Below are 16177 nucleotides of genomic sequence, written 5' to 3' on the forward strand. Positions count from 1 at the left end.
CCACAAAAATATTATTATATATATATATTTTAAAATTTTAATTTAAAGTGAAATATTATTTTATAATATTACAGTTTTACTGTACTTTTGATCAAATAAATTTAATCTTGGCAAACAGAAGACAAAGCATTTAAAAAATATTTAAAAAACGTAAGACCCCAAACTTTTAATGGTTGTTCATGTGGATTTAGTGAAAATATGAACTTAAGGCCCTATATACATTATATGTCGCCATCACACTCACCACTGAAGAAGAGATCAACTGAACTGTCACTATGACTTCTCTCTGATTCCCCATCATATTTTTGGCCTACATTACTCACTAAATTTTATTAGCAAATCAATGTTAAGTTCAACAAAATGAGAACAAGAGCACTGTAGGAGGCAGGTGATTGCAACACAGTGAATCAGGAGGTTTTACACTGTGAATTTGTGTGATGTTTATTTGTCCCTTCAGGGCATGCTGTAGAAAGTACATGTTCATGTCATCAGGCACTTGTCAGCTTTAGTTAAAACCAAGATTCACATTCATTAAATACAGACTGTTCTGCCTCCAAAAAAGGGTTCTTCTGCATTAAGACTTGGGTTGGTTTAACCAAAAGTGAAAATTCATCAAGTTATCATCATGCCATTCCAAACAGTCCTGTGGAGATTCTGAAGAATGCTGTTTTTGTCCATACAGTGAAAATCAGTAGAATTCAAAACAACCCTGTAGCCCACTGACTTTCATTGTATCGTCACAAAAACTGGTTTTGTGTTCACCAGCAAAATGCAAGTCATAGAGGCTTGGAACAATGGAGTAAACAAGTCTATGTAAATAACTTCATAAAACTTCTCAAAAAAAAGCACTATTTGTCTTGTACAATTAAGGTCACATTATTACCACCCACAGAAAGCAGGCGGTCATTGTACTTTAATTCAAAAGATGTTTGTGTACTTTTTTTTTTTTTTTTTACTGATCAAAACAACAGTTATTCATCAAATAATGACACATTATAACCCAGCATGTATCCGGACCGGAATTCTGCAAAATAACACTACCAGTGGCAAAAGACACAGAATTTCTACAGCTATTTTAGGACCACATTTTATAAGCGATGGCAACCTGGATTAGTGCAAAAGAACTTCAATAACTAACAATTGAAATAAACACAGCATGATTAATAAGATATGCTCCCACTCACTCCGTCTCAGCTCCAAACCGCACACAGACGGCGCTGAGCGGGTGAGAGTGATTTGTAGTAAGCCTGGGTAATCCCTGCTGCATGAACAAAACAAACCAGAATTAGACTGAGAGGCATTTAAAGCACTGAAAACCCTGAAGCAGAAGAGAAAAACACTACTAAATGCTCCCATGAGCGCTGACAGAGCAAGCAGAAGGAAAGTACTTCATCTCATTTTGAATGCACTTTAAAAGCCTGTTGGCATCCCATATGTGTGGTATCTGTATGTGTGTGTGTGTTTGTGATGGGGGGGCTCGGGGAGTGACCTTCGGAAAATTGAATGTAGTGTGAACCTGCTGTGTGTCGGGAGGAAGCCTTACTTCTTTCTCTGCATGTGTGAGGGTGTGTGCTTCTTGAGCGGATGCACCACGAGCAGATGGTTTTAAGATGACCAAACTTATGTTGTGTTGTGTGACAGAGAAAGGACTGAGTGAGACGAGAAAAAAAAGCTATAGAATGAGAGAGATGCAATCAAATTGCGCCCCCATTTAGAAGTATTTTATGCATAGGAAGAGAGTTTGCACCCCCATGACAGGAGGTGAAATAGTTTAATCACTGCTTGCATGATTATATATAAATATTGTAAAATGATTATAAAAATAATTTCTGCATTATTGTTGGTGGGTTTTTTTATGAATGCATTACTGTTTGATCTGACAAAGCATGCAACAAGCAATGCCAAGGTTATGGGAATTAATAAAATCGTTTATAATTTGTACACTTTTGTACAGTTAAGGGTACAAGATTTCTCTGCCTCCTTACACTCCCACAAGTGAACACTTAATCTATTATGAACAAATATGAATTAACAATAAACAGTACATTTATAAAATTAATATAAACCTAGATTAATAAATGTAAAAAAGTTAAGGTTAGTTAACGATACTTAATGCATTAATGCTAAATTATCTATATATTAAAAAAAAATTATCTATAGTCCACACTTCTTCAATATTTGCATCTTTTAAATCTGCATCAAATTCCAAGTGAACAAAAGTTAAATTCCACTGACTGGATCCTTAACAAAGCATATTTTTGTCTCAAGTGTTTCGGTTGAAAGCAAACAAGGCCACTCCATTGACTATTTCAAGAGGTCTTCTGGAATATTTCTTAATGTGCTAGGGTACACTTTTGATAATTCTATGACATCTTTGTATCACTGATGAAAGTGAAAGGTCACAGACATATCCAGAGGCTTATTAGGAAAACACTGTGACTGTTCAGAAACGGACTAAGAAGCCTCTGTGTGTTTCTGAAAAGTCTCAGTGTTGCGAAAGACTGCATTTCAAAGAGTGTCTTAGCGTTTCTGAAGAGCGCCTGTGTTCTTGAGAGGAGCTTCTGAAGAGTCTCCACGCTTTCCACAGAGTATCACTATGTCCCTGAAGAAGATTCCTGCATTTGTGAACTAGCTGCTCTGGAGTTGTGGATATTTATGGTACATGTACAGTACACGACTGATTCTTCATGAATTTACACATCTGTTTAAAGAGAAACGGATCACGCCCACACATGCTGTTAAAGGAACAGTACACCCTAAAAATTCTATAACTTATTCACCTCATGTCATTCGAATCCTGTATGACTTTTTCTTCCATGCAATGTGCAAGAAGATATTTGAGAAATGTTTCAGTGTTTCCGTTTTTTTTTTTTTTTTTTTTCAGTGATGGATGTCATTGATAACCAAGCCTTTAGACAGAAGCATCTGCTGTATGACTGAACAGCATCCGTGAAGTGTGTGTGTGGGGAAGGAAATGTTTTCTGCGCTCTAGCTATGTGTGTGTTTGGCTGACTACAGCTCATTGTTCTCAGTGGTTCTTTGGCTTCTACCCACAATCCCATAGTCCACCTCCACTTACACCAATTACACTTCTCCTTCTCTTCTTCTACCAATCCTGTTTATGCCTCTCTTTCTCCTCTTACACTTTTCCTCTCATTCACCCAACAAACAAACAAGTGTAGATTAACATTCCTTACAGACTGACATTAGTTTCAGGGTTCAAAGGTCACATTCTCACTAAACCCTTCGTGTCATAAGCAGTCCTGCACTTCCATAGCAGCTAGTTCAGCAGCCAGTAGTCTCGCGTAACAAGAACTTCAGACTGACGGCTGAAGGTCAGGAATCCATGGTGCTTTCATTGGCCAAGGCCCACCCGTGAAGCCGTTTGACCAACATGTCAAACAACCAGTCACAGTTTGTTTAGTTTAGTAGTTAGAAGAAAAGTTGCCACAATAACAGACTGGTGTGTAAAACTCTTGGACGTATTTTAAAGATTCTAGGCCGCTAAATATTTGGCGATTTGTGGCAGCAAAGTTTGAAAAACCCTGATATACAGGATCTGATGCACATCAACATGAATGATTTAAATCACTCTTCACATTTCGGAATTAAAAATCACACAGCTACAGAAAACTAGCCAACAACCCGGAGGCACTTAGCATGGAGAGCACAGCCAGACGCACTGAAGAATAAAGTGAGGTTAAAACTCACCATGACCCTTTCGATGCTGTGTGGACGACCACTCCATCCTAATCACTTAAACTCCAGTGGTCCAACATTACGTGTTAACCATCAAGGCGACACAGAAAAGTGCCTGCAACAGCCATTCCCAAACCTAAACCTACTTTAGACCAAAATACACTTTTACATTTCCAAACAGAAAATTCATTTTTATCCAAACAAGGCCATAGCGAAGATTCACGTTTAACCAAATCGTCTCTGAGAAGTAGAGTGGGATCTGATTTACTGTGGCGGCAGTATCCTGAGGGGAAGGGGGAGGGGGTCCAGCCCTTCCTGCCCACGCCATTTACACCATCTGGATCCTGAGACCAAATGTTCGGCCCTCGAAAACTCCTCCTCCACGTACCACACTACAGTCTGTGGGTGCTTGTGTGCCTCAACATGCCAAACAAGCTCAAGCGCTGTAATCCAGACGGCCTGTCATTAGCCTTATTAGGGTTGTGTGTTAGGCCCTGAGGGATTGTTAGGTGCTTCATAAAGTTATTAAATTTGGTGAAGTATAACATAACAACCAGCCCACAGCCCAACTGCACACCTGCAACTCTCAGATAAGGAGTGTGCATGTGTGTTTTGGTGAGTTATTGTGCTGAACATGGCACTGTGCAATTCTGACAAACAATTTGTGGGACTTCTGGGATTTTGTAACAGTAATGTTAATTAGATTTTTTGTGTGTAGAATGTGTGTGTGTGTGTGTGTGTGTGTGTGTGTGTGTGTGTGTGCGTGTGTGTGTGTGAGAAATAAACAGTAGGTGGTGGCAATTCACTTAATGAGTTAGTCACTGGCTGCATACATACGTCCCCAATGTAAAGCAGATTATTCTGCTATGTGAAGAGAATATTCTGAATTCACCTCAGGCAAAATATCCCTGGATAACCTACGACTTCCAGAGAGACTCTAAAGTGCACAACCCATGGACACTTTACTAACCCATGAAACCATGAGAGAGAATTTGTGAATGGCAGCATAGCAATTTCCTGTTTTAAACTGACACAAAGAGAAAGAAAATATTCAACTTTTTCAATAATATCAACATTATACACTGGATTAAAAACTACATTAAATCTAGGGTTTCCAAAACTGGGCTTAATGTAAGAACTATAGTGGGATTGTGATTTGAGGTCATTTAAACACTTGAACACTTGTTATACATTAATGAACAACCATTAATAAACACGAATATAACAATGATATTACACATCCAAAGAGTTCTCGGTTTGATTTTAGATTTTTTGTCCAGACCTCCCGAATCAACAGTAAATGAAGGTCCCTCGATATATAATGAGGACAAAGAACAATCTCTCGTGCAATGGTTCTGCTACAGCTTTGTTTGGAAATATTTCTATTATCAAAAACTGATCATATTTAGTTCTGTAAAGTATTTGCGTGTAATAGCCTATGTGTGTCTGTGTTACACTTCTTATACAAGTTAAAAACTCCATATTTTCAATTCTGAGGGTATTCTAACTTCATTCTAATAGGCTGAGTCAGTGCTAAAAGTGCTAAAAAGTCCTCTGATTTGATAGGATGTTGAAAAGAAATTTAGCATTTGAAATTCTACAATAGTTTTGAAAAACAACTGAGAGGAGTATTTAAATATAGCAAGTGTGTTCTGATGGCACTGTATTAATTCTGATCAGAACAAAAGTTCAGACACCCTGTAGTCATTTCCCGTTCCCTGGGATTTCCTGGTGTCCTATGAGAGTGAGGGCAAAGGAAAGGAGAGGGGGGAAGGACAGACAGTTCAGGAAACAAGGGATCATACAGGAAAGCACAAAGGAAAATGTTACGGAATGAAAAGGGTGTGGCGCCATCATATACGCATTACTTCCTTTTCGATGTCTATCAGCAACAGACAGGCAACACACAAACACACATAAACTACTCGCTAACCCCAGATACAAAAAGATGGGGAACAGGACAAAAACGAATCATGAGTGTGAGACAGACAGACGATGTAATCTAAAAGAGGAAATTAATGACAGGGAGTGACTCAGCTTTGACCTCACAATCCCAAAAAATGATGGACACTAAAATACTCTAAAGCCAATCATTGTACGCTAAAGACCAAGTCAGCACAAAAACTAAGACAAACTGGCTTCAGAAGAACTAAAGGCATGACAATTTCCCCTTCTTTTAAATAAGGACACTTTACATAAGCACACCTATACATTCAAAGAGAATTATCAGCACACACACGAATCTACTGCTGCACACAGCATTTCCACTTCAAACCCAAACATAGCATTACTAACATGAACACACACACATACACACACAACCTAGGAAGAGAACTAGGAAAAAAATCAAAAGCCACTTCAAACGTTTTAGATTTCTTCAAACACACTGTGCATTTTTAAGCAGTGTGAGCTTAGAACTTGCTGCTAACCAAAAATATTTACTGCTGGTAAAATGATTCAGCATGACACTATTAACAATTAGAGTTAAGGCATTAATTTGGTAAAAAATTTGGTGAGATTTCCACATGCAATATGTTAGTTTAGAACAACACGATGAATGTAAAAGCATACATGCCTTTTTAGAAAAGCAGCAAGTTCAACTTTGCATTTCTGTCGCTTAGCAAAAAAAGTATGTTCAATTTGTAGGATGTACCGTATTTTCCGGACTATAAGTCAAACTTTTTTTCATAGTTTGGCTGGTCCTGCGACTTATAGTCAGGTGAGACTTATTTATCAAAATGAATTTGACATAAACCGAAAGAAATGAACTAACAGAAAACATTACCATCTACAGCCGCGAGAGGGCGCTCTATGCTGCTCATTGCTCCTGTAGTCTACACTAAGCAGCATATAGCGCCCTCTCACGGCTGTAGACGGTAATGTTTTCTCCTGGTTCTTGGGTCTAAATAAATGTGACTTATTTTTTTTTTTTTTTTCTCGTCATGACGTATTTTTGGACTAATGCAACTTATAGTCCGAAAAATACAGTAACCAAAAGGGTGAATCTTATTGGTTGGCTGGTTTTCTCGCAAAACAATTAAAAACAAGTAAAATAAATAAATAAATGAACAGATGCCTTCCAATTAAACTACTTATCGTAACAAATTTTGACACCAAACATTCATCTTGGTGTGGACGTGCCATTAAGATTGGGAATAGAACTAGGGGTGCTCCGATCACGATCGGCCGATCGTTATGCGCATCTCGTCAGTAAAGCCGGTTTTCTTAATCAGCGGTTAATTCCATCAGGTGCCTGATTTCACATAGAGCAGCTGTTACTACACAGAGCCGTTGTTAATAGAGAAGATGCGCAAATCCACTTGATTTTAAGCGTTTATTGGCGCATCTTCTCAGTTAACAACGGCTCTGTGTAGTAACAGCTGCTCTATGTGAAATCACGCACCTGATGGAATTAACCGCTGATTAGAAAACCGGCTTTACTGACGAGATGCGCATTAACGATCGGCCGATCGTGATCGGAGCACCCCTAAATAGAACCATTGTTTTATTCCAAACCAGTTCCAAACAATAATGGTAAAGAATAACTAAAATAATTACTTACTCATTAAACCACACATTATTTTAATAATACGTATTTGAAATTCAAAGTGACCTTCTCATTCGTCAACAGGACACTGAAGACAGAACATGTTAAACAAAGCACATTTCTCCATTTCTTTTTCAAAAGTGCAAAGAGTAAGAAATCAACTAATCAGAATCATTAAGAGAAATCAGAATTATTAATTATGAGGATAATTTTTATTAGAATTATACATTTTTAAGAATTGCTCAAAGCATGTAAACATGAAAAATCACATAAAGAATGACTCTATAAATCCATCCACCAATTCCAATTATTTATTTAAAGAATTACATTAGACCAGACAAAAAAAAAAAAAAAAAAACATTACACGTTCTAGTTAGTTACATCTGTAAACATAAAATAACAGAAAATAGGACCATTTCACTGAACTCTCCCCAGTCAAAATCACTATGATCAGCAGGCTAAAACACAAGGTAACATCAAACAAGCAGCTTTGTGGCCTGTATTGTAGACACCTGTATATTTGGTCTAGAGCTCCAAAATTGAGAACAGTTATTTAAAGGTGCTGCATGTTTATGACTAAATCATAAAAATACCATAGTATGTTTGCAGATATTTAAGAAACATGCTAAGTTAACATACCTGTTTATCTGAAAAACAATGCTGGTTATTCTCCTTTGAAAATGTGAGTTCCGGTGCCAGAATGTTGGTCTCGGTTTTGGTTTGTGAAACTCACCCACCGCCAGTTTACCCAATTTCGGCACACTGGATTACCATTTGGCGGAAAAAATAGCGCATTTAATTTCAAATCATCATTAAGAGCGCTTGTTCCTGTTGGTGTCATCAGTCTGGCAACCTGTGAGTGCATCAAGTCTGAGGAGGGGGGACAGAATTTGGACTGCGATACCTAGTACAACCATTCTGTATCAATCCTATATATAGCACCTTTAAGTATTTCCCTTAAGCCCCTTGCACACTGCTCGTCGGACAAGGCAAATTGCCGGAACATTGCCAGGTCGCCTTCTGTGTGAAAGCAAACACGTCCCGGGATTGATTCCGGCATTGAACCCGGGTCGGGGTAACAATGCCGGGTTCAGTCCCGGAATGAGCAATGTGTGAACAAAAGCCAGATCTAGTGCTGTGTTGTAGTGATGACACACGTTATCGCGCAACTCGTTTACTGGCTGTTTTGAAGGAATATCAGCGTTCATGACAAAAAATATGTGCAAACTGTAATGAAGCAGAGATCAGTTAGTTCCTCACTTTCCACACTAACACGGAGATCGTTCGCCAGCTTCAGTGAAAGTGTAACGTGCCTAGCACTTTCGACTCGTACATTACATGTCACACTCTAATGTCACGTGTCGTAACGGGACCTTTACGGGTTGTGTGTGAAAGCACACACATATTCCGGGTAATCACTGGCAGTGTAAAAGTGCTAAATCTAGCGACCCAGGAACAATTGCCGGAACACTTTACCCGTGTATTTGCCAGAATCACAGTTTGAATACACACACAGGCACACACACAAGATGTTTCTGCATGGCTTTAACTGCAGTGACCTTTTCTTGAATGAGGCCTCGGAAATCCAGCACGCACACACATATTACACTAACGAGAAAGAGAAAAATAATGAAACAGAATGTGAGACCGTGTTACACTATCCACTTCCTCTTGTAGAAGCTTTTGGGCTGTTTGCACATGACTGTTTTTTGCTTTGTACTTTCATGCCCTTTTGTATGTGAGTGTCTGTTGTGTTGTGATACGCAGCCCTCACTGAGTTTCTTGCAGCAGGGGTTGAAAAACAGTGGTTTCCTCTGTGGCATTTTACAACTGTCTGGATCCAGATAAACACAGGAGCAGAAATCAACTTCAAACACACTGTTATTTGCAGATGCAACAGAGAAGATCAGAGTGTCAATTTTGTTTAAGGTTAATCTAGCAGACCACTGAGACCTCATCAGACCAACATGACTGGCCAAATATCGACCCAACAGGTCAAGATACAACTGAGATCTCATCAACAATCCCAACAATTTGGATAATTTTATAAAACATTAAACCTTTTACAGAAATTCTTTAAGAGGCAATTTTTCATTTATCTCAATATGAAACTACATACATTTTTTACAGGGGCATCATATTAAATATATAATTTTTTAATCATGTTTTTATTATTATTATTATTTTATGGTTAGACTGCAATTTACCAATACATTCCTGCTAAAATTTCTAATGCACTTAATGTTTGAAATTATTCAAAATAAGTAGTATGAAAATATAATCAAATTCCTGACAAGCCTACATTTCCACTTGCCTTACAACGGTCTAGAGGTCACGATCTCATCCAACAAGAAAAAGTAGGTTAACAAAGCTTAAAAAAATTGGACAAATATTATAGTCTATCCATTTCTCTCTGGATATGACAAAGTCAGAAAAATTACCAATAAACACGACGCAGACAAAAAAAAAAAAAAAAGAAGCACCTCTTTTTTTCTGTAATAAAGTAAAAGAAGACCTGGGACCTAGAGTATAAAACTCTCCCATCCACGTGACAGCATGTTTAACCCCGTCATCCAGAATGTTTTAGAATATTTTAAAATATCCATCAAAACAAAACTGTTTAGTTCTCAGACCTTTTTTTCCAAGTTGTGTCCTTCAAATAGAGCGGTATTTTTCATAGTGTTGTGTAGATGGCTTCACACAACATCAAAAAGAGTGTGTACGCACAGTCAAGAGAATCTGTATGTTTTTTTATAAATCCAGATATGTGCATGGAAAACAGCATACGCACATTTCTATGCACATTTTGTGCATACACAATATTTATACATGAGCCCCCTGGACATCTCAAATTAGGACTTTTTCAAATGAACCACACAAACATTTTATATTGCAAAACTGGATTTCTATGCTTGCTTCCTCTCAGCTGACATTCTGCAGAGGTTACTACTTAACATTAATCAAAATATGACAATTGAAAGAAACCTCAAGAGACGAACCATGCGCAAGCTCAAAGCATAAAGACACAGCAGCACATACTGTATGACACACTCACTGCCTCCATTCAAAAGTCATATCATATCTTCTGAAGGATCCCAATATTTAAAAATAGCGGCTGAAGTATTATTTTATACAAGACCCTTGATAATTTCAATCTTAACAATTTGTAAATTGTTTGTACAATGCACAATGCAGAATGCAGTTAGGCTATTACTGAATGATGATGGACCAGTTCAAATATAAAAACATCAGCTCACAGTCATAGAACTTCATTTTACATGCAAATATGGCATTACGTAGGACTCTTAAAGGTACAGCTTTTAGTTAAAATATTTTAAAATTGGCCTCAACAGGCCCTTAGCTTCAAAGTCGCCCAAAAAACTAGTCAAAAAATTCTAAATTATTCATTTATTTGAAACACTTTGGTCAATGATAAACCTGCTCATCACATGCCCATCGAACAAATCACAAGAAAGAGGAAATGTAAATTCTTTGTAAAAGCAGTTGATTTTTTTAAACTACTCCTTTTAATGTCAAAAAACCCTTTCACAATGACAAACACCCCCGCCATCTGGGGCAAACCAATGCAACATGATAAAAGTCCACTAGCACAAGGCAACTACTTCTAAAGACAGGTGGTGGTGCACTTCCAAAACTCATTAAGATAAATCACAGTCTCAATGAAAATTGGAAACTCACAGTCATGTTTGTAATGAGATCAGCAGAAAGTTTCCTTATAAAAAAAAAAAAAAATTACTGCAGGGATTGTTAGAATACCAAAGATGTGAACACACATATGCCATTTAAGTTAATTGAAAGGCAATTTCAAAATCTTCCATTCTTTCTTTCACCAGATAAAAGCTTTGTGGGCAGCCAAAGATGGTTATTAGCAGTGCTATGTTAATGTATACTGTATGCTGTCTCAAAACCAACTGAGATTCCTTCCTAAACAGCACTTCTGAACAACACATGCACGTGCAGCAACTATCTAGGTAGGAAGGGCGTTATGATTTAAGACACAGGCAGTACACAGACTCATTTTACCATGGTAAACATAGCTTTAGTCAAAACGTGATCGTTTCTATGTAAAAAAAAAAACCTCTACACAGTCTAGTAAGACTTAAAAAATAACTTTGTATTAGCCTAATTAAAAATAGATTCGTCTATTTGATTATATAGAAGTAACGTAATCTCATCTATAACTGTACTAAATTGGCTGAAACCATGGTTACCACGGTAAATTTCCGAGGGTTCAGCAATGCCTGAAGGGAATCTCATGGGTCTTTTTCACTAATGCAAACACATTAATTCACAATATTTCATATATGTGTGTATATATATATATATAACGTTACCCAAAATCACACAGAAAGCAATCTTGGACAGACTTTCGAACTCCGTTCAAAGGTTTTAATATATTGACTCGTTGCAGTCTCCCTCGATGCCTTAAGAAAATATTACTCTCCTCAAAAAAAGGTGGAAAATAACATTCTGTATAACTTACCCGCTATCTGCCTCTGTTTCGCCTTCCTCCGCAGTAAAGTTAGGGCTCTGTAAGTAGATTCTCTGAACTTTGAAGTTAGAGATCTCGTTTGTTGGCCATTGCAGTTTTTATCCATTTCCAAACTCCTTCGCCAACACTCTCCTGACTTCTGAACTTAACTTTTAACCCTGAACTTTTTCTTTGTGAATCTCTTGATTCTTGATGCGTAAGTCCTAGTCCTAAGTCATTACGCATGCTGCTCCGTCATTAGATGTTAGCGTTTTCTCGTTTCATTTCTTTAAAAACTCTCATTAAAAAGACTTTCCGTAGACGCTCACTGTAACCATTCAAACCGCTAAGCATCATGGGACATGAAGTCTCTTCACGTGTGCGTCTTTTGACTCTAGTAGTTTCCTAGCGGACTTTTTAAACTGTCCGAAGTAAGACGTAATCAAAAGGTCGACGCTGGTATGGACAAATATTACATATTTAAAATAAAGAATATTATTATTATTAATATTATTTAGTTATTTGTATTTATTTTTTGCATATCAAGAGATCCAAAATCTTATATCTGACACAATAATAGTGATAAAGTGTGTTTAATTTTAAATGTAATTTTTCCACATAACGTGTCTTTTTTTATAAAAAAAAAAAAAAATACAAATAATTATTTCACATAATATGTGTCTTGTTTTCCTCATCAAAACTCAGCCATAACATGGATATAACAGAACAAATTAACAAATTATATAATATTTGAAGTTGTTTAAATAATAGTTTCTTTTGGATGGGTTGGTCTGATGCCCGGTAGATTCTGATGCTGCTGCCATTGTGGACTGATACTTCGCAGACTTTGATCTGAATGAAACTGTAAATATACAAAGTAAATATCACACACTTGTGTTACAGTGCTTGACCAGTCTATGTGACTAAAAATATATCTAATCTGAATTTACATCAGAATGACTGCTGGGGGGGGGGGGGTTGTTTGTTCACATGCCAGAGAACAGTGACAACATGAAGCAATCAAACTGAGTAAATAAGCATTAAGAGACCCTGACAGTAAAGAACCAAGCTATCATGCATGTGGCCTTAAGATTGCTCATCTGTGCATTGAATTACAACCACACACATTAGTCTGTTTACTGAACTTGTTCATTTCCATAGTTTGTGGGGACCTTTGCAAACTAGGATGAACTACAAACATTATAATTAGAGTCAAATAAACCATATACCCATAAAGTCTCAACAGAAACTGAGAACGGTCTGCTTAAAATATGCTTCCCAAAGGGACTGAATCCTATTAGTTATTTTAAACTAGAACAAGAAAATACTTCTAGTCTTATTTTAATGTTCATGCAAAGATCAGCAAGTAATCATCCACATAAAACATACAAATATAAAATAAAAGCTATACATTATACTTTTTATTTTTGCTTTTTTATAGCATGCACTTCCAGAGAGCGGCTCCTAAAATGGCACACATAAGGACTCCTGTGCCTCACAGTCTGTGGTGAATAATTACACATTAGATATCTACCATGCCATCTGAGGTGTGTTAAAAATAGTATGATCTACTTTCTGTGTCACGTGATCCAATGACTGGAGACTACCATGACTTTCCTAAAATGCAACTGGGTGACAACTACAGTAGATTACTGCACGGAGAGGGTAGAGGTCAGCTCAAACTACAGATCAGGAAACATCAACAAAGTAGCATCAGAGTGTAAAGTAGAACCACGGGATATTGCCTCCAATCTACATTGTTTACATATATCTTCATTAAATGTGATAGTAGGGAGACTTTTTTTAGTATCATTGCATTATGTTATTTAAGAGTGAATTGCGTCCACTTCACTGCCTGCAATTTAACTCAACTCACAGTCTTTTTCTAGGTGCTCTAGCAGCTGCCATGGTAATGTTGTTAGTGGCAAAGCCATTCAGCTGTAATAGAATCTCACATCCTTACCTGAGCTCTGGACACGACAGCAGGTCAGCTTCTGAAACATCAGGAAGAAATGTCATATATTTGTCATATTTGATATAAAATAAAAACATCTTTGTGTCTGCTTTTATCGGGGCTCTCTCACTTGTGCTTCAGCATCACCTTGATAAAATAAACCCTTAACAAGAATACTTGAAGTACATTTTTTACTGAGAGGCTATACAGGCTTTTCTTCACATTAAATACAATGTCAAACTGCTTACATAGCTTATGCATGTAGCTTGTATGGGGTCAGAAATATATATATATATTTAGGAGAAAAGGATACGTCTATTTAGCAAGGACACATTAAATTAATCAACAGTGACAATAAAGACCTTTATTATGTTACAACAGATTTATTTTCTAAGTCAAAGCTGTTCTTTTGAATTTTCAATTCATTACAGATTCCTGGGGAGGGGGGGGGGTATCACTGTTTCCATAAAATAAGCAGCACAACTGTTTTCTAAATTAAGCTTTTCCTTTTAGTTTTTTTTTATTTTTTTTTATTTTTTTATTATTAAATTGCAATTAATATTTCCCGAAAATAAAATAATTTAGTCTTGGTGAACAGAACAAATACCCAACAAATAATTGGTCTACCCAACAAATAATTTTTCAGTAACGGAGTTTGTTGAGTGAGTGTGTGTGTGAGTGTGTGTGTATGTGTGTGTGTGTTTGTGTGTAATTTCAGCTAAACAGACATTCCACTGTATCCTAAGTCTGAAACGGAGAAAAAAAAAACCTAAATATATCAGGATCTCTCACTAAGGAACGTTGTGATGTCATAAGGTTTGCAGTGTAGCCTATTGGCTGAGCAACGTGGAAAGGGTGAATGGGTGCTTTTAAAAAGACGTTGCCCTGGTAACAGAGTTTTGGCCGACTCTCACTTCACTATGAGTAGCCAGTGAGTGAGTCCAGTCCAGCAAATGATCATTTCCTTGCACCCACTGAACCACCCAAACCACTTACACATGCTCATGAAGTGCCTTCTAAAATCTATTCATACATATATTCTTCAAAACATTCCTTTTAAAAAAACATAAACATTTATCTTTGACTTCTTTTACTCAAAGAAAATCATATCCAAGAGCATGGTAACCATGGTACTGTTTGAAAGTGTTCAGAGCCTATAGCGACAGAGATTAAGAGCAGTGGTTTGGTTTCTCATATAGACCTGATCTTGACAGCTGTCAGTCGAAGCAGGTATACTCATGCTTTTAAATCAATGCATTGTGTTTTGTGTGTCTCTCTTTCTCTCTGTCTCTCTGTGTCTTACCTTAGCCTGGATGATGAGTGCTCTTAGGCAGTTGACAAAAGCCATGTTCACAGGTACCCACACTGAGGGTCAGGTTCAAAGGTCGTGTCGGAACAGTCATGAAGGTCTGGTCAGATTAACGGCTCGATGAGAGTCTGATGGTCCAGAGTTTAGCGGCTGGAAGAAGCAGATAGGGAGGGGCCACAAGGCCATATTTCAGCAGTCCAAGAGGAAAGATTCTCTGCATACCACTGGAGCAAGAGCTAAATGCTAACACACAGCGGGAAAAGCACTGAAGCCCAGCCGCATCTGCTATCAGCAAACCATAGCAAGCTTGTTACTCAACTATTATTCCAATCTGAGATTCTTTCCTTTCTTCAGTGAAATACAAAAGGAGATGCTGTCCAGAATGAGCTACTGTTATTTTATACCATTCATCATACTCATCATAATGTTCGAAAAGATTTGTGAGCTTAAATTTATTCTACAGACAAAACTATTATAGTTGCATTATGGACTTGCAAAGACTTGGGATATTGCCCAAGGACCATTTTATTGTGTTTTTTGTCCTTTTGTTTCAGCAGTATGAAAAACATCCACGTGAATAGTGTGCAAGAGTCATTCTGATATTCTGCCAAAAATCTGTGCATTTTCTGTCAACGTTTTGTGTGTTACAGAAAAAGGAAAATAACCAAATGGAAAGATCATTTTTGAGTGTAACAACACTAACATACAGAATCTCACAAAAGTAACTTCACGCAATTGTTTTAACAATCCAAAATATTCAGCTTGCTTCATTGGAATCGTAAAGAGCTTTACTGTGAAATGAAAAAATTCATACACCCTAAGTTAACATTTCAATATTATGTATGTGCAGGTTTCTCTGATGTTGGTTAATGGTCACATAACATACAGGTGAACAAAAAAATATTTTATATTTTTTAGTAAAGGTTTTATTTTGACTGTTGTCTTAAAATGTTTTGATTTTATTTTTATTTTTTTGAAATTTTAAAAGCCCAGGTGAAAAATATATGTATATATAATATAAGTACATTTATTTCATGCTAAGTATACTACAGATACATTTACATATTTTTGTGGAATGTAGTTGTATTTTTGTATGCTAAACTGGTATACTTAAAGTCTGCTAAATCTGCTTAATGCACTTTAATTATGCAGAAGTAGTGCTGACGTCCAACTAAA

The 16177-nt window shown here is 37.0% G+C and overlaps 1 protein-coding gene across 6 annotated transcripts in view; it reads right to left on the reverse strand.

The window, feature by feature from the left end:
* The window catches only part of LOC127958057 (stAR-related lipid transfer protein 13), a 46940-nt gene extending 31885 nt beyond the window's left edge, over positions 1 to 15055 (reverse strand). Inside the window, exons 1-2 of one of the 6 annotated variants that reach the window (XM_052556843.1) lie at positions 14996 to 15055; positions 13702 to 13732 (exon numbers count right to left, since the gene is read on the reverse strand). In XM_052556843.1, the coding sequence (XP_052412803.1) occupies positions 13702 to 13732; positions 14996 to 15040 (76 nt within the window). In that variant the 5' untranslated portion in view covers positions 15041 to 15055. Of the gene's footprint in view, positions 1 to 1184; positions 2675 to 3711; positions 3955 to 11750; positions 12105 to 13701; positions 13733 to 14995 lie in introns of those variants that run through there. The other 5 variants (XM_052556842.1, XM_052556841.1, XM_052556844.1 and 2 more) reach the window with 5 other exon arrangements.
* Between the last annotated feature and the right edge of the window lie 1122 nt (positions 15056 to 16177).

This window comes from Carassius gibelio, chromosome B5 (assembly GCF_023724105.1).
Source record: "Carassius gibelio isolate Cgi1373 ecotype wild population from Czech Republic chromosome B5, carGib1.2-hapl.c, whole genome shotgun sequence".
NCBI lineage: Eukaryota > Metazoa > Chordata > Actinopteri > Cypriniformes > Cyprinidae > Carassius > Carassius gibelio.